This window comes from Leptodactylus fuscus, chromosome 5 (assembly GCF_031893055.1).
Source record: "Leptodactylus fuscus isolate aLepFus1 chromosome 5, aLepFus1.hap2, whole genome shotgun sequence".
NCBI lineage: Eukaryota > Metazoa > Chordata > Amphibia > Anura > Leptodactylidae > Leptodactylus > Leptodactylus fuscus.
The window spans coordinates 167,088,198-167,115,801 of NC_134269.1; the positions used below are offsets into that span (position 1 = coordinate 167,088,198).

Here is a 27,604-nt window from a genome sequence, read left to right on the forward strand (position 1 = left end):
TCCAGTACCAGACCACCCTGAGTGGAAAGAGTAGTAGTGCACATAAGACCACCACTCCATTTACTGCTGAAGGATGGCTGAGTATATTGTCTTGTCCATCCTACAGGATAAGGAAAATGTTCGTTCTTGTACCGTGTTAGCCAGTGGGTTGGAAATATAAAAAAGCAAAAAAAACTTGATAGTCTTCAGTAGTTGATACTTTTTTAATGGCTAACTCATAATGATGACAAATTACTGACGTTTCGGAACCTCTTGGGTCCTTTATCAAAGTAAATTTAAAACATCTCTGAAGGATGCATATTTATATACAGAGGTGGCACATAGGGTGTTAGAATTCCAGGAGGAAGGGGGGGTTTGTTAGTAATTGGTAGAGACAATGTAAACACTTACAGGTCCTTATCAGTTCACACGTTTCTGTAAAGAGACATGAAACTGTGACACATTCAATCCACACTCTAGTGTCTGAAGCAGGGTCATGAATTTGCACTCATGAATGCGTCGTTCTCTCTTTGATCTGAAATTCCCTCTCAAAACCAAAATTTTCATGTGATCAGTGATATTATGATCCTCATTGCAGAAATGTTTTGATACGGGAAGGTCCATCCTTCGTTCTTTAATTGTATGGTGATGTGAGTTCATCCGCATTCTAAGTTGCTGTCCGGTCTCTCCAACATACAGATTATCAGTGGAACATTTGGTGCATATTATTAAATACACTACATTGGATGTGCTGCAGGTGAACGTACCTGGGATTTTATATTCCTTGTTCGGTATCTTTATCCTGTCAGTGGTCAGTATGTGCGGGCAGGTTTTGCAACGTTGCTGACTGCATGGAAATGTTCCTGTGTTAGTTGGGGGTGACAGTGAGCTACTGACCACCATATTCCTGAGGTTTGGTGGCTGTCTGTAGCACAGGAGATGAATGAAGCTGTGCTACCACATACATCACCAAGTGAATAGATGATACTGTATTGTTATTGGAAAACCCCTTTAAGTTGTTTATCAAAGAAAGTCCCCTTTGGAATAAAATACTAATGTTATGTGTCACTGATGTGTGTTCTTGGCTGCAGCGCATTCATTGTTTATTGTTCTGTATTTCCCAGTGCTGCAGGCCTTTCTGCTGTTGTTGATCTTGTGGGTGACACTCTCAGGCAGGTGATTTGTGAGGATGAGGGCTCCATAGACTTCCACTGGATTAACCCCTGCTGTCCCCACTCGCATACGGTGACGTGGAATCCATAGAAATCACTGGGACAATGTAATAATGAATGTTGGTGTTAATGCCTGTGTTTGCTGAGTGTGTTGGGTGGGTGCCCTGTTTACATAGCCTTGTTTGTGTGTTGACTTTTTTAGGAATACTATAGCAGTTTCAGTAGCTTTGTGACACGGGCTTGTTCCGCGGCATTCCTCAATATGACATTGTTCTATATACTGTACAGGAATATGTGAAGGTTAAACAATAACCGAGCATTTAAAAATGTGTATGCGTGCCATGGTTGATGGCAGGTTTTCTCTCTAGTGTTAGTTTCATGCAAATATTTCTTTCTAGGATTGTAAGTAGCATTGCCATATTTATACCTCAATACCAGCACAACTACAATTCCCGTCAGGTGGTAAAAGAAACATTCTGGTAAGGATTAAAAAATAAAACAAACTTCACAGTAAAGGTTTGTTCCCACCCTATGGTTTAAAAAACTGTATCAGGAAAATTCATGCAAGGATTTTTGATTTTGCAGGTGAGAACAGATTAAATAAATGGTTCATAAAGGCATGCATTTTTTTTTTTACTGCAGTTTCAAAAAGGGAGACACATTTTTTATTTTTATTTTTTTTTGTGGAATACAGTACAGTACAATTTCAGTAAAAGGACTTTCACAGAGAAAGGCAGGCGGTGAATGTGCTGTCTGTTGCACATGTAGCTGTTCCAGATTTTTGCAACAAATTCACCCAGTATTTGGGATTGTCAGGTGGTTTTTCCTCTATAATCTGGTCCGCATTTATAGGGTCAAGTAATTCCCTTTCCATCGGCTCTCCCGTGTAAAGTTATGAATGTATGAGAGCATAAAAAGTCATATGTAACTTACCCTTAGTGGTCACAGTGGACGGGGAGAAGTTTGTTATTGGTGACTCCAAGACGTGACTTGCATCTCCCTTACTGTCCCTTCACTACCTGAAATCACAAGAGAGATGTCCCAGGACACAAGACTAGCAAGAGGACAGCGTGACTAGACTGAAGCTCCTCTCTCCGCCCACTGTGACTACATAGGATAATTTACATATGACTTTTTAGGTTTTCAGACATTTAGAACTTCACGTTACTGCAGCAAAAAGATTACATGGAGTAACAATGGAAAGGGAATTATTTCACCGTGCACTTGATGGGCCAGTTTATGGTAGAAAAGAATACCTGACAGGTTCCCTTTAAATCCTGTGAAATGCACCCGTCACACATGAATATTGTCATGGATTTTAGTATAATTCCAATATATGTATACCATATTTATGAAGCACTTGCTCTACATCTGAACAGTTTTTCCAACATATGTGTGTTTTCAAAAAGAATGGAAACAGCTTTAGAGTTCTGCCAAGTGCGACTCATTTGTCATAGATTTCCAACAAAGTTCAACCTTTCAAAGTCTGAGCTAGTATGGTCTTTTCTTTTCTACAGATTCCTCCATAGGCCATGCACACCGCTGATAAACCTTATGCATACCGCGCTGGGTGCCAGTATTGATAAATCTCCCCTAGTGTGCACATGTACAAATGTCGCCAAAAACGTTCTTTGTCCCCTGGATTTGGTCATATTGTTTATAAAGAGATGTCCGCAGACACACCATGACTTTTTATTCTCAAGGCAAAATTAATTTTTGTAAAAAAAGATTCTTTGCATGACAGATTCTTAGAAGAGAGCAGAAGCAGTGTTCTCCATGTCTGGTAGATGAGGCCAAAAAATTTACCGTAGGCTCTTTCATTTTTTCTGTGTTTTGCAGGATACTTGACTGTTACAAAAGACATGTGTTGTAAGTGAACTTGACAGTTTTCACATGCGAGCATGGATTGAGTCTTGCTTAAAAGGGCTGTCCTGTCTGGCAATGTCTATAAGTTATGAAAGGCTAAAGCTGTTTGCACATGACCGTGTGCTGACCGACGGCTGTGAATGAATGGCCCGGCCTGTACATGTGACTGTGTATTTCACAGTCTTGTATGGGCCCATAGAAATGAATGGATCAGTGTACTCTCTTGGGAAAAACTGAGATGGTACACTGACCAGTCTTATGGTTGTCTACAAGGGGGCTTGGTCATTTGTCCATGAGAGAAAGTTATCCAACTGTTGGTTGGTGGGGGTCTGATGGGATCGCTGGAGTTGGCGCAGTGTCGGTTATAGCCGTCAATGCCATATAAATGAATGTAGTGAAACGGCGAAGCAGAGTAAAGCACCCATATCTTGTCATCGGTGAGGGTTCCAGTGGTCAGGCCACAACTATTCTGCAATGTATTCCGATCTTATGGATAGGGGATAGGATGTTCTTGTGGGCAAACCCCATTAACTGTTTGATTTTTATTTTTTATTTTTTATTTTTTTTTTCCAGACTGACAACAATAATTAATCTGTTCGTTTTAGGGAGCATCTGCCGTCAGAATGATTTTGTATGTTTCTAGACCAATCATTTTGATTAAACATGGTTTTCCTTAGTTACCATGGGTAACCACATCAGTGTTGTGAAGCTGTAGGGAACGGGTAGGGAACCTTGGCTCTCTAGCCACTGTAAAACTACATTTCCCAGCATGCATACTTGCTCTGCTGTTCTTGGAACTCCCATGGAAGTGAATGGAGCATGTTGGGAGTTGTAGTTTCACAGCAACTAGAGAGCCAATATTCTCTACCCCTGCTGTAGGGTTTATAATGGCCATTATGTAAGCACTGCTCCTAACAACTCAGTCAGAACGGCCTAGGTCCAAAACTAGAAAAATAGCTACAGCCCTCATCCAAAGTGACATACAATTCAAAAATAGGTAAAAAACCTTGTGCACTCACTCTGTCCGTTTGCTGGTTGCTGTGAATCGTGGAACTTCAAGACCGGTGCCAGGAAATCTCTCTCGGCTGAGATGAGGTCAAATGGAAGCAAATTTGAAGAAAATCCAGCACTGCAGTCAGGTATCCGTATAAAATAAAACTTAACTTTTATTGACTTGTAGTTGCTACATTAAATAATCTGTGTGCAGCAATAGGAGTAGCAGAAGCCTACGCGTTTCGGGATAGACCCTTACTCATGGCATACAGAGCTGTAATATGCTGCAATCTTATATAAAAAAATAAGAGACACACATAAAATCCAGGCCCCTCCCATCTGCACATAGGCAGGAAGTTAATTAATTAAGCAACATTTGTGATACATGCGATAAGTTGCAAGTGAAGCAGGAAAGAAAGCAGACAAAGTCGGCTGATTATAGTCAAAATAGTTCAAACAGGTTAAGGTAAATAAATAAATAAATCATAATTTGTAGTGACATAAATAAAACGTGACATGACCAAGAGATGTAACATCTTCATTACATAGTTGTGGCACCATACTGAAGAAACATAATGACAACATCCCTTTCTATGGTGCATAATGCACCAGGAGGATAGAGTACGTATTATACTGGGAAAAAAAAACAAAAAAAACAACAAAAAAAAACACTGAGCTGAACACCGTACTGGAACATGAAAGTGTGATTTGTGTATGACGCTCCAGGAGGATAAGATAAGTATAACTACATTAAGAATTGCATGTGTATCATACTGGAAAGAAAAAGGAGAAGAAAATTATAAATAATGGTTTATTTATTTACCTTAACCTGTTTGAACTATTTTGACTATAATCAGCCGACTTTGTCTGCTTTCTTTCCTGCTTCACTTGCAACTTATCGCATGTATCACAAATGTTGCTTAATTAATTAACTTCCTGCCTATGTGCAGATGGGAGGGGCCTGGATTTTATGTGTGTCTCTTTTATTTTTTTTTTATATAAGATTGCAGCATATTACAGCTCTGTATGCCATGAGTAAGGGTCTATCCCGAAACGCGTAGGCTTCTGCTACTCCTATTGCTGCACACAGATTTTTTAATGTAGCAACTACAAGTCAATAAAAGTTAAGTTTTATTTTATACGGATACCTGACTGCAGTGCTGGATTTTCTTCAAATTTGCTTCCACAGAACGGCCTAGGTGATGGACAGTTCATCAAAACAACCAGCCGGCTTCCTTCACTCCAATAATGCACTGACACATCTCTCATGTCTTCGAGTGTGTTGTTGAGGCATATTTATCAGTTGTTATCATCTCACCTTGCCTAAATGTTGCCTCTGAGAGCCTTCTGATAAGTCAAAGGAGGGAGCAGTTTTGCGCTGTCTTGTCTAATCGGACCATACCTGTAATGATTTACATAGCTACCTGAGACATAACTGCATGCCAAGTTTTGCAGTGATCCAACACTACTATTTGGGCATGTCATTGAGTGTAGATCTAACTTTGTTTTATGGATAGTGAAAAAAAATAACAATCAATGAAACGCATGGTTATTGCAAAAACCTGTACAAAAATATTTTGTGATTATATATTCCACTTAAAGGGGACCTCGGGTCGATTTGGGACTCTAAACTACCCACAGGTCCTTATAGATCCGGGGGTTGTGTCCAAAATCTCCCTGTTTTATATCCATCCATGTCTGCATGTCCCACATCTCCTGACAGACACCCTTTAAGCAGCGGAGCTGGGTCCCCCTGATTCAGATGAAAAAGTATCTTAGAGAATAATTTATTTCTATCACTGATCGCAGTTTAAAGTTGACCCTTTAAGCTTAAAACACTTTTTTACTATTACAACGTAAGATATTACTTTTACTATTTTTTTTTGTATTTTTATGGCAACATTTTCTTTTATAGCTCACGTTTTTAAGTAAAATTCCGTGTTTCTCTAGGCTTTCTGAAGGAGGCCATTGTTATGGAAAGTAGAGTGTTAGACCTGTGCTGTTTGTCACTACTTCTTGGCATTGAATTCCTGTAGGACTTGTTTGTGATAAGAATATTTCTTATGACACCCATGCTCATATTATTCATTGTGTGTCTACATTGGCTTAGTACACTTTGACAAGCTGCAGGTTCAGTAGTATTAGCATGCTGCTGCCACTAGTACCGTAGATACCTTGTGACTATTGTGTATCTGGGAAATGTTTCCTTCCAAAACTGTGACCTGCCTTGTGTACAGGGGACACTACTGTATGTTGAGGATGAACTAGTACTAATATCATGCGAAACCTGAATAACTCAATGTATGACCGTTTGTGTTGGTGGAATATTATACATCAGGTGCTACATATGGCAATGAAATGCTGTCTGTGAATGTCCTGCTGCTATAGCACTGAGCATGGTCATATTGCCCAATGAATGAATGTAATGTGCACAAAAGCAAGACCTCTATTCATATGCATGAATCTGCGGAGTTAGTGGGCAGATAAGGCTTGTCTTGAATGGGGACATTGTAAGCGTCTCGGTACGGTATTCTGAGCATTGTACAAAAACCTTATTCTTGCAACCCCACCTACAGAGAGTGTTTCCCTGTCAGTGACGCACAGAACTGTTTGCCTCCTCACTATTGTCATCCTTGAGACGTTCTGTGCACAGTAGGGGTATTTACTGATGGTAATAAGGGCTGTTTATTTCTCTCACTATGCTGGAAAAGGTAATGGTCACCATGTACAAATATTGTGCTGCCCATATCAGGCAGGAAGAATGGCTTGTAATTGGAAGGATACAGAGTTGCTGTATGGATTCATAGATTATTATGGGTGCTGTGTTTATAGCTCTGCAGAACTTGGAACTTGAGTATGGAGTCATACTTGTAGGCTTAGGAGATGAGCTGGCACCATAGCTGGTGGGTGTAAATTTTGCAACAGTCAGCTGGTAAGTTTCCCAAGAAGATGCCATCCTCAATTGTAACCACGGCATCTGAGAAGTTGTTTTAAGGTGACCTGATGACACCCGTGCCAGAGCTAGGAGTCCGGACCCTTGTGGCTGAGACATACCTGTGTTAAGAGAAACCCAAAACTTATGCTGGGGTTGCTATATAGGAGCAGCATGAGCACTCAGTAATTTCTATGTAATCCACTTCTAGGTATAATCCTCCTCTTTTGACAGCACCATACTCTTCTCACTACTTTTTTTTTTTTTTTTTTCTTATAAAACCTCATAATTTCTTATGTGAGTTATTTACAATCATGATCAGCGACAGCAAGATAATGACCAATGACTTATTGAGGCATAGTGCAGTCAGTATACACTGTGATACTAAAGTAAAAATAAAAAAAAAACACGCAGTGAATGGAGCCTTAATAGTAGAGAGTGAATTTATTCATTATTTGTTTTTGTTCTGTTACTTACCAGTACACTTCCGAGATGAAAGCTGAAGGTGAAAACTTACATACACTATTGTTTCTTAAACCTTCCCTTTTGTGGTTGTATGTAAGCTATGTGACCTCAGAATGTATAATGTATTCTTTGTTCTTTTCAATAAAGCTTTAATGAACGAAAAAATGGCCCAACTGCATTTTTCCAGTTACACCCTATTAATAATCTATACGTAATATGGAATATTAATTGGGCCACTTAGTGCAAATCGTCCTGCAAAAAACAGGTTCTCCTGCAGCTATGCGAATGGGAAATTTAGAAAATTTGGGAAGCCCGGGAGTAAAAAAAAAAAAAAAAAGCCAAAAATTAAATGACAGTATCAATAAAGTGTTAGAGTACTAGATTTTTTTTTTTTTTTTTTTTACTTTTTTTTTGGGTGGGGGGGTTGTACAAGATTTCTGACAGTAAGTTAAACATGTAAGCTATTTTGAAAGCAAAATATTCTATTTTCTCATTGCGATGATGATTTTATTTTTGGTATTCTGTAATGGTTACATGTCGTGTGATTTCCCTCAGTTATTATACTTTCCAGAATTCTGCACTTGGTTCCCAATCTGTGTTCACATTACTCAATATAACCACATGAGAGGAGAATAAAGTATGAGCCGATATGAAGTCCAAAAACCCACGGACTACACACCAACACTTTGACAAGAACCGTATTTTCAGGGTTTTTCCTGTTTTTTTTTGTGTACACTGCTGTTTACGAGATGTCACATTTATTGGCATATCATAGTTATATCCCATTTTTGATGTTTATCAGTGTTGTCTGTATAAGGAGGGTGCGATTGGCGATGGTTAGGGGGGATGGTAGACTACTTTAAAACCTGCAGCTAGGTATTCAGTGTATTGTGGGCATGCCTTCTCTCTCCAATATTTTGGTAAGACATCAATAACCCATAAATCTGTCTTTGCTTGATACTAAATGTGTTAATGATGTTTTATAGTTCAGGGTTCACCAGTTAATACCAAATCCCTAAAGAATGTGCGTCTTCTACTTACTCAGAGGAACAGACCCAGACTTGTGGGATGCCTGCCTTCCATCGTAGTAGCGTGACTACATCCTACACTGGAATCACACACATTCCCTGGATACCAGGAGTCCTAGTGTGGTGCTTTCTTGAAATCCCTACATGCCAGTCTGCTGCCTCTATCCACCGACTACAAGACTTGGTGAAAACAGCTGCAGAAGGTTGTGGAATCTGGTGCAGTTGTCAGTTCAGTCGGTGGCTCCAACACAGTAAAAGTTGTATGTGGATCATTATTTCTCCTAACTAACATGAGTGGACACCTTAAGGAGGATTCACACCTCTCTATTGTCTAGCGGAGACAGCTCCCCCCCCCCCCCCAGATCACTTGCAGGCATAGAGAGATCTCAAGATCTGAGACTTTCACCAAGCCACCTTCATATTATTTTAATCATTTATGGAGTCATGAATGGAGTCGAATTGCAACTCCAAAGGTGCCATGATGCAAAAGATCAAACTATATCTGATCTTTAAAGTTGCGTCATGGTACCCTTGGCAAACTAAATATAAATACCGCTCCAATACAAAACTGACCCAACTGTATTAAATCAAAACTGGAAAAAGCATCGGTCACAAAAAACACATATCACAAGATGATATACTATAAAAATATAAATTTATTAATTAAATATCCAAAATAAAATCAAAATTAGTAGTACAGCAGAGCTAGATAGAAAAAGCTAGAACAAATGACACAATAAAGGTAAGATGGGGTAACACTGTGGCTCAGTGGTTAGCACTGCAGCCTTGCAGCACTGGAGTCCTGGGTTCAAATCCCGCCAGGAACAACATCTGCAAGGAGTTTGTATATTCTCCCCGTGTTTGTGTGGATTCCCTCCCATTCTACAAAGACATACTGATAGGAAAATAAATGTACATTGTGAGCCCTATATGAGGTTCACAATCTATATAAAAAGAAAAAAAGGGGGGGTAAGACAGAATCTCACGGGCATGAATAAAACATCATATCACAGCAATTGTCAATAGTAGCCTAAACAGGCCAGATAAATCCACCATAGCAAGTATAAAAAGTACCGACTAAGCATAACGCAATGCACGGAGAATCAATATTTTACACACAAGTGAATGTCCCTCATCCATATAGTGTAAGTTATCCTAAATGAAACAAATACTTGAGTGGCGTGAGATATGCTGACATTGAGTAAAAGATCATTGAGCCGTACTTATGTATAAGCAAATAAACAGAGGTTACCCAGAGCCATGTGAAAGGGTTAACAAGCCCGGAATAACAAGCAGGACATACAGATAAAGACATCCCATGTCCTGCTTGTTATTCAGGGCTTGTTAACCCTATAACATGGCTATACAAGTATGTGTTTAGCTAAAAATGACTCTTGCCAATGATGGAGCCCCTTTAATTTAATCTTTCTGAAATGGGCCTAATAATTGGTGCAGAGATGACCAGATGAATGTATAGGCAAAAATATATTCTGCCTCTGGCCAACATGAGAAGTAAAAGATTATTCTGAAAAATCCTCTGGTCCATGTGCGCGTTTAGGTAATTTTGATGTCATGGTGAAGGATACCACAAGGGATCCCATTCCCCCTTCCCACTATTATCATGATCAGTCATCACACGTTACTATTGTATAGGCTGGTAGTCACTTTCTCTAGCAATCACTGATATCCAGGAGTTTGAGCGGCTGGACTTACCGTTCTACCATACTTGAGGGGATCATAACCTATTGGCTCCCTATTTCTTGTGCCCTGGCCTTTTTCCAGTGAATACAAAAAAAAAAATAAAATATATATATATATATATATATATATATATATATATATATATATATATATATATATATATATAGTTACATTATGTTTTAGTTGCAGAGCACAGTGAAGCGAAACCTGGCATTCATTTTGTGGGTGGTGGTATTTTTCTCATTGCTCAGCCTATGTAACAAATGGTAAGTATGTGTAATGCCCTGTATAGAAAGCATTCAGGGAATGGGGTAAGGGCACGGCAGACACTTGTCCTGCATCGTTAGCATTGGTAATCACATATTATGCATTTGTAGGACACACCTAAATACTAAATGAAGAAAATGCCAGTCATATAGCAACATTACCATATGCACGAAGATGTTCTCATATCTTTGCATGCCAAGTAATACTAGGAGAAACAAGCTTTGGAAAACTGTCCAAGTTTTAGCAAGTGAGCCAAGTAGATAAAGTATTGTTCTGTGTATTGGAACCTGGCTGTCCAGATTGCCCAATAATGCCGCAGTGGACAAGAATGTATTTTCATTGTTTTATTCTGATCTTGTTCTGTCTCTTGTGAACCTTTACTAAGCAGCCATTGCTGTGGAGCAACTTCTAGGGGTCTGATTTCTTCCATAAATCCAGCACCTTACCTGACTTACTATAAGAATTTCACTGTATAGTTAGAGCCTTCTGTGGGGTTTCTGCTGACACGCCTTTTGCCGGCCGTGGATATAGCATTGACGTTATATAAAAGGCCTTGTGTATGTTCTCTGCCTGCCTATACACTTTACAGAGGTGCCCACGTATACAAGTGAGGCCTCTCCATATCTGTTACACATATTGACACATATCACTTGCGTATAGGTGTACATACTGTAGAAATACAAATGGACATTCGACATCAACTTAAACTATTGATGGTGTTGTTTCTGATCTATGCCTATGGCAGACACGTAGCTGTTTTTTCTTTCTAGTACATAGTGGATGTTTAACATACCATGCAGTCACATCAGGGAGTAGGATTATTCACCACAGCTCTATCCCTCTAGAATGCTTCTTTTTTTTGGTTGTACTTCAGGATCGTGTGAAAGAGCAGCCAAGGCCTCCGCTGTCGTGTTTTTTTTTTGTTGTTTTTTTTTTTTTAATTCAGCTTAATAGAAGATTAAACCTAGCAATGAAGGATAAAAGTGAACGTGAAATAGTTGCCCTCACGGTTTGTCAATCTGCACTATTTTCTGTATGATCCTGCAGTAACCAGTTTTGTATAGAGAATTGTTATCTGGAGCAAGTTTTCTTAGGAAAGCTCAATCCCAATAATTTCCCATATTGTGCTGCTATTCCGCACTTGGCTGTACTAGTTGAGGACAGGGGAGTGTCTCAGACTACCAAAACAGGACAGCAGAACTTTTTCGTCTGTGACTATAGGCAGACATTGCAGTGCAGTTCCTTATGGGGACTGACGCAACTGAATGTAGACTTAGATTAGACTGCTTTAAAGGGGTTGTCCAGGATAAAAAGATAATTTTAATTCTAAACTCCCTCCCCCGCCTAACTTTTAACGAACTTAATCAAAATGGTATGTTTACCCACATTGCTGGGGTGGTCATGTGACCGCCCCAGGCACATTCTGATTTTCTGATGATGTTCCATTTCCCTGTTTGCGGAAACAGAACATCACCAATACTCCCCCCTCCACATTGTTATACTTACCTGTCTTCATCTCCTGATCTTCTGAGCACGAATCATCACTTCTGCCGGTGCTTACAGATAGCTCTATTGAGCAGGCACCAACGGATAAGAGAAGAACAGTAGAATCTCCCCTGCCCAGAAGATTTGGACTGGAAGACAGGTAAGTATGATGAGGTGAGGGGATGGCTGGGCTGGGTTAGTTAGGTAGGGCTAGTAGTCCACAAGCTAGCTAGGGAGACGGCGAGGGGGATCTGAGTGAAGAGCAATGCATCATCGTAGTTGAAAAGTAGTCAAAATTGGTGCTATACAAATTGGTAGTAGGTGGTGATGAAGTAAATTACATAAAAAAACAAAACAAACCCCTGTGAATGGAAAAATAAAAGCAATGACTTTTGTAAGGTGGGTAGTAAAAAAACAAAACAAAAAAAAAAAACCAAAATAAAACCCATGAAGAAATAAAAAATGGCTGTAGCAGGAATGGAATAATGAAGAAGGGAGTGGGGAAACTGCAACAGAAAAAAATGAGATAGTAGGACATCAGGTATTTTATCTCCTAACACTAGGCCATCAGTTCTACATGGGAGACTGCATTGTGGTGTCTGTCTGAAATCGGAGGACAACTTGCACAACTTCTTCGGCCGCCACTTTGTATTGAGGTTTGTCGGCCACTTGATGTTTTTAAACTGTCAATGTGGTCCAAATGTATCTGCTATTTTAGCACCCTGCCTGCCTGGATGTGAATGTATCCTAACCTACACAGGAAAACCAAATATTACAGTTTGTGTACAGGGCAGTTTTAGAATAGAATAGCTTTCTATAGTCCAGGGCCTTTTTAAAAAAATATTTAGAACTTTTTTGTAATCAGATCATAGCCATAAGGATCCACTGGTGGTCTGGCAAGAGTTGTGGGTCAGATGTACAAGGATATGACTGCACGGGTCAGACTACACAGGATTTGTTTGTAGTCTGTAACCATGGAGACACCCAGATATACAGATACTCTAATATATTGAAAAGTTTCCTATTTTTTATTTGGTTAAATATGAATAGATCTACCATAACCTGACCATTAAAGCATATGTTACGGTGTGTGTAGCCTCATCCTACTTACCTTGATTTAGCTTTGTATTTATTTTTTCTACCTACTTTGGATTTGTAGGTCAGACTGTGCTTGGCCTATGAGTAGGCCAAATGGGTTTGAAGAAGAATATTATTAAGGCATGCTTGCGTTAAAAATGTCCCCAAGTATAAAAAAAAAAGTTGTATTGTGTCTTGGCTCCGTTCACGTAAACACAGCTGTATCTTGACCTTCACCATAGTTAGGTATAGAGAAAGGAAATATGTGGGGGAGGAAACGCAGTGTGTTAATGATAAAAACTTGTGCTGACTTCAGACCACAGAGCTCTCCTTGCAGTGTTAAGTCCGCTATTTGCTGTGTAATTCCTCTACATAAATCTCTGTCTGTTCTGCACATGGGTTTTTGGCTCCTCGGCTGATCATAATGAGTTTTTGTGAAGACCGTACATCAAAAGTCAAGGATAACCCAATCACCCTTTTTATGTCTCGAGAAATAGCAACCTGTAATAATTCTTTCAAATAAAACGCTTATAGTGCCAATGACTAGACGTCACACCCACAGCCAATTTGGCGTTCTCGCCTGCGAAGCAGTAAAAGATCTAAGTTTAGAATCCCTTGAAGAAGAAAATACAATGCTGAAGAGGTTTTATTTCTATTAAGCTTAATAGCATTATTCAAGGTGCCCTAACTGCATTGCAGCCTCTTGGCCTAGCTTGTTATATAGGTTCACACGATCAGCGGGCCCCTTAATGTTAATGTTGCCAAGACTTTTTTATTTATTTTTTTATCTATATTCCAAAAATGTCACCCCATCACTTCCTTTCCAATGTTACTGTTCTCCTACTGTATCTTTCTCTACCTCATAGGCCTTCGCACAAATTGGAATTACTACTTAGCCAAAAATATGTTTGTACCGTGTTAGCCAGTGAATATGAAATATAAAAAAATTTTGAGTCTTTAGTAGTTGATACCTTTTTTTAATGGCCAAATAAAAATGATGACAGATTGCGAGCTTTAGAGGCTCTAGGCTTCATCCTATGCCTGAGGAAGAGGCCTAGAGCCGCGAAAGCTTGCAATCTGTCATCATTTTTAGTTGGCCATTAAAAAAGGTATCAACTACTTAAGACTCTCAAAATTTTTTTATATTTAGTTAGCCAAACACAAGCAAATAACTTGTCTTCCTTGAAGACCAGTTGTACAGAGAGCAGTAGAGGATTGGGCTAGCCTGGTCACAGGAGCAAAATGGATTGCAGGCATATTGTTTTTCTTTGTGTTAGCCACCAGTCTGCACCAAAATCTCTACAATTTGCTGATCAGCCGTTGCAGATTTCCCTGTAGTTTCTCCCAGATTTGCAGTGTAAGGTTAGATTCACACTGCCATTCTCTCACTGTCATTCATCATAAGATGAGAGCAGCGGACATTAACAGTAGTAGAGTAATGGATACAGACAGAGCCCCCTCCATCTGTGTTCATTTCCATTGAATATAATGTAAAAAACATGACAGACACTTTTTTTCCTGTCATGTTTGGTTACATGTGTAATGGAAGAAAAAGTCCTGAACGCAGGGGATGAATGCAGATGGACGCCAGGTGGAGGGGGCTCCGTCTGCATCTGTGGTTTAATACCCATTGCTCTCATACTGTGACGGATGAGGGCAGTGGACATTAAATAACGCTAGTGTGGACCCACTCTTAATGCTTTGCAGGGAGTCTGGAATGTGTGAACTGTACAACTTTAGGAGCTTCATGTTCTGCAACATGTTTTATAGATAGATAGATTTTCCACTGGAAGAAGTACGGTAATTAAAGAAAATAATATATACCGGTAAATATTAAAATAATTATGTTCTATGCCTTCCTATGTAACTCGCAAGTTGTAAGGAGATGTAATATATCTCCCCCCATTTGTATAAATTTAAAAACATACATATATATATATATATATATATATATATATATATATATATATATATACATACATGTTAGTGGTATGGCTGCTTATATTTATTTCTTAGAATCTCAGATGAGCATCTTTTGTTTTCTTGTGAAAGAGAGTAGAATTGCATGGCTTCCTGTGAATGCAGACATTATCTGGAGGAAGCAGTTGTATCCCAGAAAGCTCATATACATTTTGTATGGGTTGTGTTATGAGTTGAGGACATGATGATGAAACCAAACGTCCTGCCCAGTATATTGGCTGATGTCCTGCTCAACACAGCATGGTGGCAAAAAAACAAGCAGCGTATCTTACCTTACCTTTTTGTATCAGTTTTGCTGCCACTTCAACTAGGGAGTCAAATATTCCTCAGTATTTTGGGAAATCTGTTTCTTCAATACCTTTTGTAATGGGACTTGTTGCGTTGAGCATGGTGTCTGATCTACAGAAATGATATAGAGCTAAATGACCTTTTTATATGTTTGTTTTTAAAGATGCAGTAGAACTAGTATTTTATGTTTTTCTTGAACTTGCTTAGGAGTCGGTCATAGATGGCACAGATCTTAAGGAGATCTGTTAACTTCACTACTTGTTGAGCTGTTCTCCTGCTCTTTATCTCCAATCTGACTACTTGTTTACATTCTATTCCTCTCTGTCTTCAGCTCCATGCAGGGAGGGGGTGGAGTAGGATTCTTTGCCCTCCTAGCCTCTTATCTACAAACATAGAGATATTAAAGGGGCTCTATCAATGGGAAAAGTCATTTTTTAACTAATCACATCCTTGCATAGGCTTTAGAAAGGCTATTTCACACCTACCTTTAGGATGTAAATTGCCTCAGTGGTTTCTGAATAAGTCAGGTTTTTATTCATATGCTAATGAGCTTCTAGCCAGCACAGGAAGTTCCCAGCAGCACTCGTCTCTGCTATTATCTCCTATGTGTGTGTGCAAACAGGAAGCTGAGTCATGAGCAGCAGCAGCCTGTACCATAGGAAACAATAGCAAAGGGGGTGAACGATGCATCGTGCACCAGTCTAATTAGCATGTGAATAAAAACGGACTTATTCAAAAACCACTGAGGCAATCTACATACTAAAGGTAGGTGTGGAATAGACTTTCTAAAGGCTATGCAAGGATGTGATTAGTTAAAAATGACTTTTCCCGATGATATAGCCCCTTTAAGTGTGCAGAGCAGCAATTATATAGGATGTCTTATCTGCCCCCCCCCCCTTCAAAGACTGTTTTTTGTTTTTTTTCGCCTCCACATGGTATATGGCCCCTTTTTTTGCCCACCCACAGTATATGACCCCCGCTTCTTATGGCCCCTCCACAGTATATGACCCATTTATGCCCACCCACAATAGATGACCCTTTTTTGCCGACTTACGATATATGATCCCCCTTTTTTTATTTAGCCCTTCCCACACAACACATGATCTCCCTAAATCTTTTTTTTTTCCTCACCTGTCCATGCTCAAGTCCTGGCCGCTCTCTGCTACCGCCTCCAGGATATGATGTTGCTGAAGCTGTATGTAGCGTCCCAGTGTTTTTCAGTGTTGTGATGTAAGTGTAGCGCCGACTAAAGTAGGCAGTGGAGGGTGACCAATGACAGGAGAGTGGACATGTGAGTAAAAATTATCAGCTGCTATTGCCATAATATAATAAGTAGCTGTCAATGAAAAAAAATGCCACCCCCCAGTTTATTCCATGAGACACTGCCTGTGGAAGATGGAAGCAAGCTTCTGCCTAGACTTTTACTTTGGGGGATGTTTGCACTGCCGTCATGAACATCTATAGCTTATACGCGATAGGATGAGAGCAACATACATGAACAGTAGTAGAATAAGGGAAGCACAAGGTGCCTCCTTCATTTGTGACCATTCCCATGGACTTTAATGTAAAAAAAAAAAAATATCAGAAGAAATCTTCCAGTGAATGCAGACAGTGTGCTCTGTCTGTATTAGTTATTCTGTCAGTTTTTCAGGCCTTTGCTCTGACCCTGGACGAGTGAGGACAACAGACTCCAATGACTGGTGTGTGAACCTTTATCTGCACCTTTAAAGTCTGCTGTAAATGTTACTGACAATACTTTCGCTGTAATAACCGGTTGTGGCATGCTTTTATTGGAGGTAGAAAACATGTGTCTTTTATGTGATGTTGGTTCCTATCATCGTGAAAGAATGCAATGTTTGTTCTGATCCTATCTTGTCATTGTTTTACAGATCATGATAGAGTTCTGTCAAGGCGGAGCGGTGGATGCAGTAATGCTTGGTATGTAAGCCATATCCGCACACACATAACTGGGTAGTTTGAGATAAACTACAGTTCTGTTCTGTATTTGAAGAATGAAGCCTTCATTGCTGAACTAACCTGTTCATCTAGTGCCATTTATAACTGAGTGTACGATACCGCCATGTCTGCACTTTTCAACTTTTACCGCGGTCCTCGTTTCATACCAGTACCACAACAGTAGTACAAATAAACTCCAATAAAAAGTGTTCTCCTTTTGTATCCTCAGTTGTTCATATAGTTTCTGAGATTAGACCATCTACACGATTATTGAAATGGCACATGAGCAAATAGCTAACAGGTCTTCAGTTATTCATAGATTTATTAGGAAGAATTCAGGACATCAAATCTCCAACATGTACTTATGGACAAGTGCTTTAGTGTCCCAGATAATCTTATAATAATCCTGTTAGCCCCTGGGGTGTTTACAAAAGAAAAAATAATGCCGTAATGCTTACTGATGGGTAAGAATTTATTTATTTTTTTAATAAGGGAGTCTGTCAGGTCTACAATTCCTCCCAAACCAATAATAGTGGTGTGTAGTGGCGTTTTAATAGGAATAGAAACATACCTTTGTGACGACAGCTTTATAACGCTTATGCAAATTGGGCTAGGTTCAAATCCGCGCTCGGGTTTCCATTCATGGGGTCTGCTTAGGGACCCCCGAACGGAAACCTAATTCACTTAAAAAAAAAAAAAGCAGTTAATCGCAGAAACCTGCGGATCCCATAGACTATAATGGTGGTTTACACCTGAAAAAGGCGAAAAATGAGGAGAGGGGAATGGAATCCCTGTACGAAATACAAGCACTGGTGTGAACCCAGCGTCAACCTCAAGTATATTGGGAGAGTGGGGCAGATTCACAGGATTTGCGGCAGCCATGCTCTTGGATGCTCACTAAACTTTCTGCGCAATGCACTAAATGCCTTTTATTTAGCTTCTACCGGTCCCAGCTGTCTGTAGGCAAATCTTGATAGTCACCCTTACCCCAATGCAGTTAAGACTGATTGTAAAGCCATAAAGAGATGCTTATCCCTGCATTTCATTACATAAAGGTATATTCCTGCTTCTATTACAAGTCCCTACCCCCCTGCATTACTAGTATGAGAAGCATTTTGGGATTTGTTTGGGACTAATCCAACCAAAACGGGCCCGGACCCAGACTCCATGACTCCAACTCTACAGTCCTGCATGGTCTCAAATCCCCTCATCTCATCTTGGGAAACTTGTCATTTTTCCACTGCCAAAAGTTCCACAAAGTATCTGGTACTGGATAATTTTAGTAACTTGTTTTAGGCTACTTACCAAGTAATAGGACCAAAGACTTCTCAGCTGATGGTCATCCCTTAGTACCTACTTCATGTACTTGGTTGTCATCTGTCTGCAGTAGATAACATGACATGGGTGCTGGTTAGTCACAGTTTTCATGTAGTTGATCATGTGCACTTATTGTCTGGAAGGGATTAAATATAATATCAGTGAGATCTCTTGGCATGTGTAAATGTGGCAGGATGAGAGACAAAATCCTTTGGATTAGTCAGACTGTTTTCACATTACTGTTTTAATGTTCATTGTTCTGATCCATCATCAGATCAACGTATATTAAAGTTGCTAGATTGACAGATACAAGCTGAACCATTTCTAAAGATGGAAGGTCAGTTTTGTCTGGTTTTGTTTTTTAATGGAAGGAAAACCCCTCCTGTCTGCTTTACTGTCATTTGCTCCTTATTGTGCTCCATCCTTTGAATTTAATTATTATTTTATTAATGCTTCCTGTTTTGTTCTTTTATGCATGTGGTTAAAATTTGTAGAGGGTGACTGTGGTTTTTTGTTCTGCTGACAGAATTGGATCGTGGGCTGACAGAAGCTCAGATCCAGGCCATATGCAGACAGATGTTGGAAGCACTGGCGTACCTCCATAGCATGAAGATCATTCATCGGGACTTGAAAGCAGGGAACGTTCTCCTAACACAGGATGGAGACATCAAGTTGGGTGAGAGCAGCATCATTCATAATCATCCAATGGATAATGTTGACGACATATCATACTTACATCATTCAGTAACAGCCGTCTGATGTTACAATGTAAAGTCTGCATTCACCTGCCATATCCAGTGGATAAAGACTAAAGTTCTTTAGAATTTCTGATTGTTTGCTGCCAGAACTTTACTTGGTCTTTCTCTTAAAGGGATTGTACAGTTTCATCAAGTAAAAGTTATACAATTTCCCACTGTACTTCCAGTATCAATTCATGCTTGCACTCAAACATTGCTTAGTTCCTGTGGGTAAAAATCATCCCATAGTCATGTGATCTATAGTCCACGCTCATGTAATGTAGACACAGGTATATGGCTTGCTAAGCTTATGTACCTGTATCCATCACATGACCATGGATCGGTATATTGCCTTGTCTCTGTTTCCCAGCCTCTGGAAGTAAGCAGAATGAATGACCGAAAGCAGAGATATAGAAAACCTTGAGGAATAGATACTGGAAGTATGGTGGAAAATTGTAGAACTCTCAGTTTTGTAAACTGGACAATCCCTTTAACGTTCTGCTTTTGTTTTTCTTTTTGTTTTTTTGTTTTTTAGAAAACCTCTCAGCGATGTTATTCCGCCTTCTTTAAGGTTATGACAGTCACCCGGATTTCAGTAGTTTTAATGTAAAGTAGCTTTGGAGAACTTCAATGGTAATCTTCTCTGCATCACCATTGAGGCTTTTGAGCCCCCCTGTTCTCCATCTGTCAAGTGACCATTTTCTCCCTATGCACAGTAATGGAGAGAAATCTGTCGATTAGAGACTAGCGGGCATGTGCATATCATGAGTACAATTTGACTTGGTTTTCTTCTTGATTTGTGGCATTTTTCTTCAGTAGTGGGTAAAATTAAAAATGGGAGAAACTTCTCATCATAGTTTAAGAAATGCAAAAAATGTATTGAAATCCTGCAACACATTGACATATTTGTTGCAAAAATGTCAGCGTTGCCTACAGCAAAACGGACTTAAAAATCAACATTGAATGTGTTTTGCATAGCCATTACCTCTGCTGAAGTCAAGGTTAATTTCCCATGTCTCCAACAAACAGGGCATTCAGAGTGGCCATTTGTTATGTCACAGACTTAATACTCTTGCACTGGATCGCTTTTATGCAATCAAAGAACTTCCTTTTTGTGCCAGAATGCTATTTAGTTTAATTTTAATCCTTTTCTGCTGAAGTGGAAATATCCCGTGAGGCCCGACACTTTAAAATTAGCTAATGCAAAACCTTACTACAAGAATTACACTGAGCCTGTATCACCACCTTCAGTGTGAGGTTACATGATCAAGATGCAAACCTAGAAAAGAAACTTCTTGTTCGGGAGGTGTTCTGCCAAATGTTCTGAGGACACACTTGTTATGTAAATTGCTCTAGCCCTCAGTTCTCTTAGTAAGAATTGTCCAAAAATAACTATCGAAATACAGACCTGTCAAAACACATGGATTTGGATGTGGGTCGAAGTTTAAAATCCCCTTACCCAGTTGCCCAGTCCTTAGCATTGTTCCTGTGGTTCTACAAAACAATCATCTGGCAGAAACACTTCTTAAAGAGGACCTGCCTATCACTGCCTCCAATTTTTTGCATCCTTTAGTGCCACTGCACTGATTCTGGTACATTTGTGGTTAAAAAATTCCGCTTTCTGTACCTCCCCATTATTCCTGAAAAATCAGTAAAGTTGTTTTCAGAAACCAATAGGCTAATAAGACTCTGTACTTGTCAGATGGTTGGGTTAGGGCTGTCTACTCCAGCTACGACCACCCACCTAACTACACTGATCATTTGGGAATGGGGGCTAGAGAAAAAAAAAACATATCTGCACCAGAATAAGTGGAAGAGTAACTACTGAAAGATTAAAAGAATATGGAGTTAGTGTAGGTGGTGAAAGGGCCTTATTAATCTGTATTTCCTATTATACAAAGTAAAAGTGTATACTATATTTGTAATATGCCGAGTGTGCAAGACCCACCTCTGGAACACAACTCTCGCAAATGAGTGACAGTTCTTGTCGCTCTCTACCATGGTTTATGGTATATACTATTCCATAATTGTCTAAGGTGGAAATGCCTCTTTAAAGCATAGCTCCAGTTATAAACAACCTTACATAAAGGTGAAACTGTGTGTGTGTGTGTGTGTGTGTGTGTGTATATGTATATATGTGTGTATGTGTATATATATATATATATATATATATATATATATATATATATATATATCTCCTATTAAATGTTTTCCTCCCCATTTCTCAGACAGTTACTTTCTCCATATTAGGGGGCGTTCACACTACCGTCGGTGTCCGACAGGTAGTGTCCGCTCAAAATCTGGCGCGGACACTAGCTGTGTCCGTGACACTTGTCATTTATTTAAATGGGCATCGGGTGCGTTCTTTTGCACTCTGTGCCCTTCCTTCACTGTCCGCAAGTAAAGATGTCCGACTTTTCAAGCGGACAGAAAAACCCGACATGTAGGGTTCTTCTGTCTGCTTGAAAAGTCGGACATCTTTACTTGCGGACAGTGAAGGAAGGGCACGGAGTGCAAAAGAACGCACCCGATGCCCATTTAAATAAATGACAAGTGTCACGGACACAGCTAGTGTCCGTTCCTAATGTCCGTGCCAGATTTTGAGCGGACACTAGGAGCGGACACTACCTGTCGGACACAGACGGTAGTGTGAACGCCCCCTTAGTCTACAAAGAGAAAAGACGCTCAGATAATTGCTGCTATTACACTAATTCATTTTTTTTATTTTTTTTTTTGTTTAAATTAACACTAAGTTGTAGATAAGGTGATAATACACAGAATGAGGCAATAAATAAAGTATCCAACAGGCAGGACATACTCTCTCCTCTCTGCTCCATAGAGCTTTATGTGTGAGGTTAAATATGGCTACCAACATAATGAAGCTTGAAGATAAGGAGCACGAAAACCACTTAAGCAGGGAAGGAAAGAGATCTCCTTAACCATATATATTACAAAGTTTCTTATTTTCACCTGTACTATTAATGTATGGAAAGTTGTATATTACTAGAGATACACTTTAAGGTCAAGATTGCTACAGTTTGACCCTCTCATTGTGGAGCAGTATTCTAGTAACTGTTTCACAATAGTGGCTGCCAATAGGAATGCCATGCGGCTTCACATCTGCGCCATGATCTCCGTAGTTCAGGTCTGCCAGGGAATATGAACAATGAAGGGCCAGACAATAGTTACACATGGAGCCCAGTAGACCCCATTTACTATAATGGGTCTGCTGAGTGTGTACCATAAAGCGGCAGAGAAGAAGTCCTCTGTGCAGGGCTTTTCTCTCCAATGATTTTCGGCAGTTTCTGTAATAGTCTCCAACACGTGAACTTGGCCCGATATGTAGATATGATCTTTAGCTTGAGTTATATATGCTTCAATAAAGACCTCTAGTGAGAAAAAAAGGGTCTTGAGGTGAGATCACATGATGTTATGCCTATACTTTGGATGCTTATGTTGGGAGTATTTCCTGATGTGTGCATTCACCCTTTGCTACTATATTGCCATTAGCCACATTGTTAAAAAAAAAAAAGAAACTATATATATATATATATATATATATATATATATATATATATATATATATATATATATATATATATTAGGAAGAAAAAACGCACAGGAAACAAAATATTTTTGAGCATGCCTACCCACCCCAATTTCAAGAGGGTGAAAACCAGCAGAACAAAGCAGAAGGCAGGATTCTATGGGAACAATCTTCTTTATTCCCAATACCACGCAGTATATGCCTTTTTCCATGATACACTGTATGGTAAAATGGTGTGCCGTGCATAGGAACACAGTGGAGGAAAATGAACATTACTCTATTGAGTGAATACACTCACCGGCCACTTTATTAGGTACACCTGTCCAACTGCTCGTTAACACTTAATTTCTAATCAGCCAATCACATGGCGGCAACTCAGTGCATTTAGGCATGTAGACATGGTCAAGACAATCTCCTGCAGTTCAAACCGAGCATCAGTATGGGGAAGAAAGGTGATTTGAGTGCCTTTGAACGTGGCATGGTTGTTGGTGCCAGAAGGGCTGGTCTGAGTATTTCAGAAACTGCTGATCTACTGGGATTTTCACGCACAAACCATCCCTAGGGTTTACAGAGAATGGTCCGAAAAAGAAAAAACATCCAGTGAGCGGCAGTTCTGTGTGCGGAAATGCGTTGTTGATGCCAGAGGTCAGAGGAGAATGGCCAGACTGGTTCGAGCTGATAGAAAGGCAACAGTGACTCAAATAGCCACCCGTTACAACCAAGGTAGCCAGAAGAGCATCTCTGAACGCACAGTACGTCGAACTTGGAGGCAGATGGGCTACAGCAGCAGAAGACCACACCGGGTGCCACTCCTTTCTGCTAAGAACAGGAAACTGAGGCTACAATTTGCACAAGCTCATCGAAATTGGACAATTGAAGATTGGAAAAACGTTGCCTGGTCTGATGAGTCTCGATTTCTGCTGCGACATTCGGATGGTAGGGTCAGAATTTGGCGTCAACAACATGAAAGCATGGATCCATCCTGCCTTGTATCAACGGTTCAGGCTGGTGGTGGTGGTGTCATGGTGTGGGGAATATTTTCTTGGCACTCTTTGGGCCTCTTGGTACCAATTGAGCATCGTTGCAACGCCAAAGCCTACCTGAGTATTGTTGCTGACCATGTCCATCCCTTTATGACCACAATGTACCCAACATCTGATGGCTACTTTCAGCAGGATAATGCGCCATGTCATAAAGCTGGAATCATCTCAGACTGGTTTCTTGAACATGACAATGAGTTCACTGTACTCCAATGGCCTCCACAGTCACCAGATCTCAATCCAATAGAGCATCTTTGGGATGTGGTGGAACGGGAGATTCGCATCATGGATGTGCAGCCGACAAATCTGCGGCAACTGTGTGATGCCATCATGTCAATATGGACCAAAATCTCTGAGGAATGCTTCCAGCACCTTGTTGAATCTATGCCACGAAGAATTGAGGCAGTTCTGAAGGCAAAAGGGGGTCCAACCCGTTACTAGCATGGTGTACCTAATAAAGTGGCCGGTGAGTGTAGATACCTTTATGCCTATGTATCAGGAGCTTTTCCCAAAGTATACGCAGACACTGTTCATGTAGTGTGATTAAAAAAACGCGGTATAGTTGTATGTCGCCCAAAGTTAATATAACAGCAAGTACTTCAAGTGTTATGCGGTCCTCCTCAGGCTAAGATAGTGTATTCCTCATAGATCACTCACTTGTATCCAGCTCTACCTCACAAGTATGTTATTTTGACCCAAGGCTGAGGGTGTAGATGTTTTTTGCAGTAAAATGAAGGTATACCTTAATATATTACAGATAAAGAAGGATCACTGGACTGTGTATACACAATGTGCCATTGTGCTATTATATGATGCGTATATATTACGAGGACAATGGAGGTTTTCCTAAGATGACCGTGTCAGTCTCTCTATTGTATGTAATGCAGATATGCTGTGTATGAGGTGGATCATTTACACCCATATTGCACAGATCTCTCTGCTATTCCATATATACACATATCAAAGCAATAGATCATTACTTAGTTTTTGGTAACTTAAAGAGCGACAGCTCATTCTGTGATGTCAGACTCTGCAGTAAGGAGAATTGGCTAGCAATCTCCTAGGTTTACAATCCATGTACATGACTGTGTGACAGCATGCGTTCTCCCCTACAGGCATTGTTGTACTCAACAATATGGTATCTTAAAAGGCACCATACAGTGAGGAGCTGCAGGAATCCCATACATGGTCCATATTTTTACATTCTGTCACCATGATTGCTCATATTAAGGGTTAAAAGTCTATCGCCTAAAGTAGAGGTGTCGGGCGATGGTTGGGCGGTCTGCCACCGTACTGGTATTTTAAAACAAAGGCTTAAGTAGAACTTATGAAGATTTCCTGTGGAATAGTTATCTGTACAAAGTCACCTCATTGGAATCGAGGATCCTTATATCCCAACCCTCAAACTCCTCCAAGATCTCTCCAATCTTCGATCATTGGCTTTTTAATGAATTAAGGGCGCTTTACAGTTTCTGACTGACACTAGCTGTCAGCCATTTATAAAGGAGTCAAACTGTGATATAATGGAAGACTGGTTTAGCCTACCAAGTCCACAGCCCTAGGCACTCGATAGCTCAATAACTTCAAATGGAAGGCTTCTTTTAATAAGATCTGTAAATAACATCTTCATTGGATATTTCTTTGATGTTGGTGCAAAACTAGCCCTTGCTACAATCCCATGTTACAGAGTAAGATCTGTGTTATGTTGGATGTGGCAGGTGATGGCGCCCTCAGACACCATCTGCAACACTGGCTCACTTTGTGGCGCTGTGGTTGAGTGGTCTGGTTTGTGTCACACTTGTGTTATTTGTGCAGGGGTCATAGTGACGTGGCTGCTCACTTCTGCTGTGAAACTACATCTACAAAGTGCATTGTCAGCCGATGGGGACTCCTAGAAGCCGCACTGTTGTGAATTAAGACAATCAAGGCTGTTGTACGAAGGCTTTTGTGGTCGCAAACTTTTCACATAAACAGTTTTACACTAACCATGCAATTGCTTGTCTGTAGAAAGTGTTTAGTCTGTTAACTGTAATATTACTCCTATGCTGTCCTGAAATAGCCTGTTTAGTTATGCCTAATAAATATGGTCATAGTTTTGTTTTATTTACTATATTTTAAATGGGACCTGCCATAGATCATAAGTTAAAGGATTTTGTGATAAAATATCACATAACACAGCAATTTTCAATTGGGATTCTGAAAGAAAGAAAATGTTCTTCGATGTTGCAATCTTGTACTTGTTATGGCGCCCTCTAGAGAGGGTTTTAATTACCTCTTGTAACCTCCACCTAATGTGCTCATTGGTGATATTAGAGAGCTGCCTATAATGTGCCGATGTGTACTGGATATCCGGAACAATGGCAGAAAGCACTCCATGTAACGGCTACCATGTGTAACCATCTGCACAGGACTGATGTCTAGTGCCGGAACTAGTAGCTAGTGGTAATTTATTTATATATATTATAACTGTTGTGTGTTGTTCCTATATGTAACATTCTTACAACTTTGTACAGCTCTGTTGACACGTTTTTCTGCCAGCTGTCATAGTTTCTGTCTTGTTGACACTAACAGTATGCTAGTCTTAGGCCTCGATCACACGGAGCACAGAACCACGTATTTTGGTCCTGATTCTGATGCGGAAAGCTGTGTCAGAATAGGACCAAAATGCGACGGTCACGGCTTCCCGCTCCGGAGTAGGCCCAAACGAATGGGTCTAGTCCAGAGAGTGCTGTCACGAGGAGGACACCGGGGCTGACTCAGCTGCGGAATCCACTTGAAGAAAGGGCAGCTCGCTTCTTTTTTTTTTCCGTGCGCTGGAACATATCGCTCACGCAAAAAGGAAGCTATTGTTCTACATAGACCTCTATTGTGAGGAGACGGATTCTGAGGTCGATTCTGCTTCAGATTCCGGCCCTTCTTGCCCTGTGTCAACGAGCCCTAATAGAATTGCTCATACTGTCAAAGAAAACAAAAATCAGACCACTGAAGCTGACAGACCTCTTTATAGGACAGTGGTAACCAGTGGTTTTCATCAATATCGGCTTAAAAATTAGCACGCCTGTAATCTGAATCGAATAGATGCCAATATGAACAGAGCCTAAATATACATGTATGACCTAATTCTGGGACTGTACATAACTTGTTATGGCTATTGAACCAAGTAAAAATCAGCGGCCTAACCTTCTTTCTATTTCTTGCAGCGGATTTTGGCGTTTCAGCAAAGAATGCAAAAACATTGCAGAGGAGAGACTCCTTCATAGGTACTCCTTACTGGTAAGTTGTCACGTTCTGAGATATAATGAAATATAGAGAGGCCTGTACAGAAAGGCTGACTGGGATTTTCAGAATAAATTTTTTTTTTTTTTTGCGATTTCAGAAAAAAGTCCAAGGTGAAAGATACTTAATAGTCAGATTTCTAATATACAGTAGGTTCCTTCTTTTAGTTGTTCTAGCTTAGATGAACAAGGCAAACTCTCTAAGAATATGAATTAGTGTCTCCTTCTTCACCCCATATACAGACTTTCTGTAGGCTATAGTAGGTATTCAGTCATAGGATAGTGCTGGTTACTGTCCCCTATTCCTGTTTAATATGAAGCTGACAGTGTATATTGCAGCTTTTGTGGCCTCTACAAGGGTATGCTTATATTGAGGAGAACTACTAAATGTTTTCCTTATGTAGAGCTGATGTAAGTGGAGAACTATCTTGGTGAAAACTATGCCTAGAATGAGAAGCCTTGAGGAATGTGCTGTACCTCCTTATTTAAAGTGCACCTT

General features: G+C 40.0%; 1 protein-coding gene across 1 annotated transcript in view; it reads left to right on the plus strand.

Moving 5' to 3' along the window:
• STK10 (serine/threonine kinase 10) overlaps positions 1-27,604 on the plus strand; it is a 67,541-nt gene that overhangs the window by 16,584 nt on the left and 23,353 nt on the right. The window contains exons 3-5 of the mRNA XM_075274707.1: positions 17,123-17,171; positions 19,033-19,182; positions 27,031-27,103. Coding sequence (XP_075130808.1) covers positions 17,123-17,171; positions 19,033-19,182; positions 27,031-27,103 — 272 coding nt within the window. The remainder of the gene's footprint in view (positions 1-17,122; positions 17,172-19,032; positions 19,183-27,030; positions 27,104-27,604) is intronic.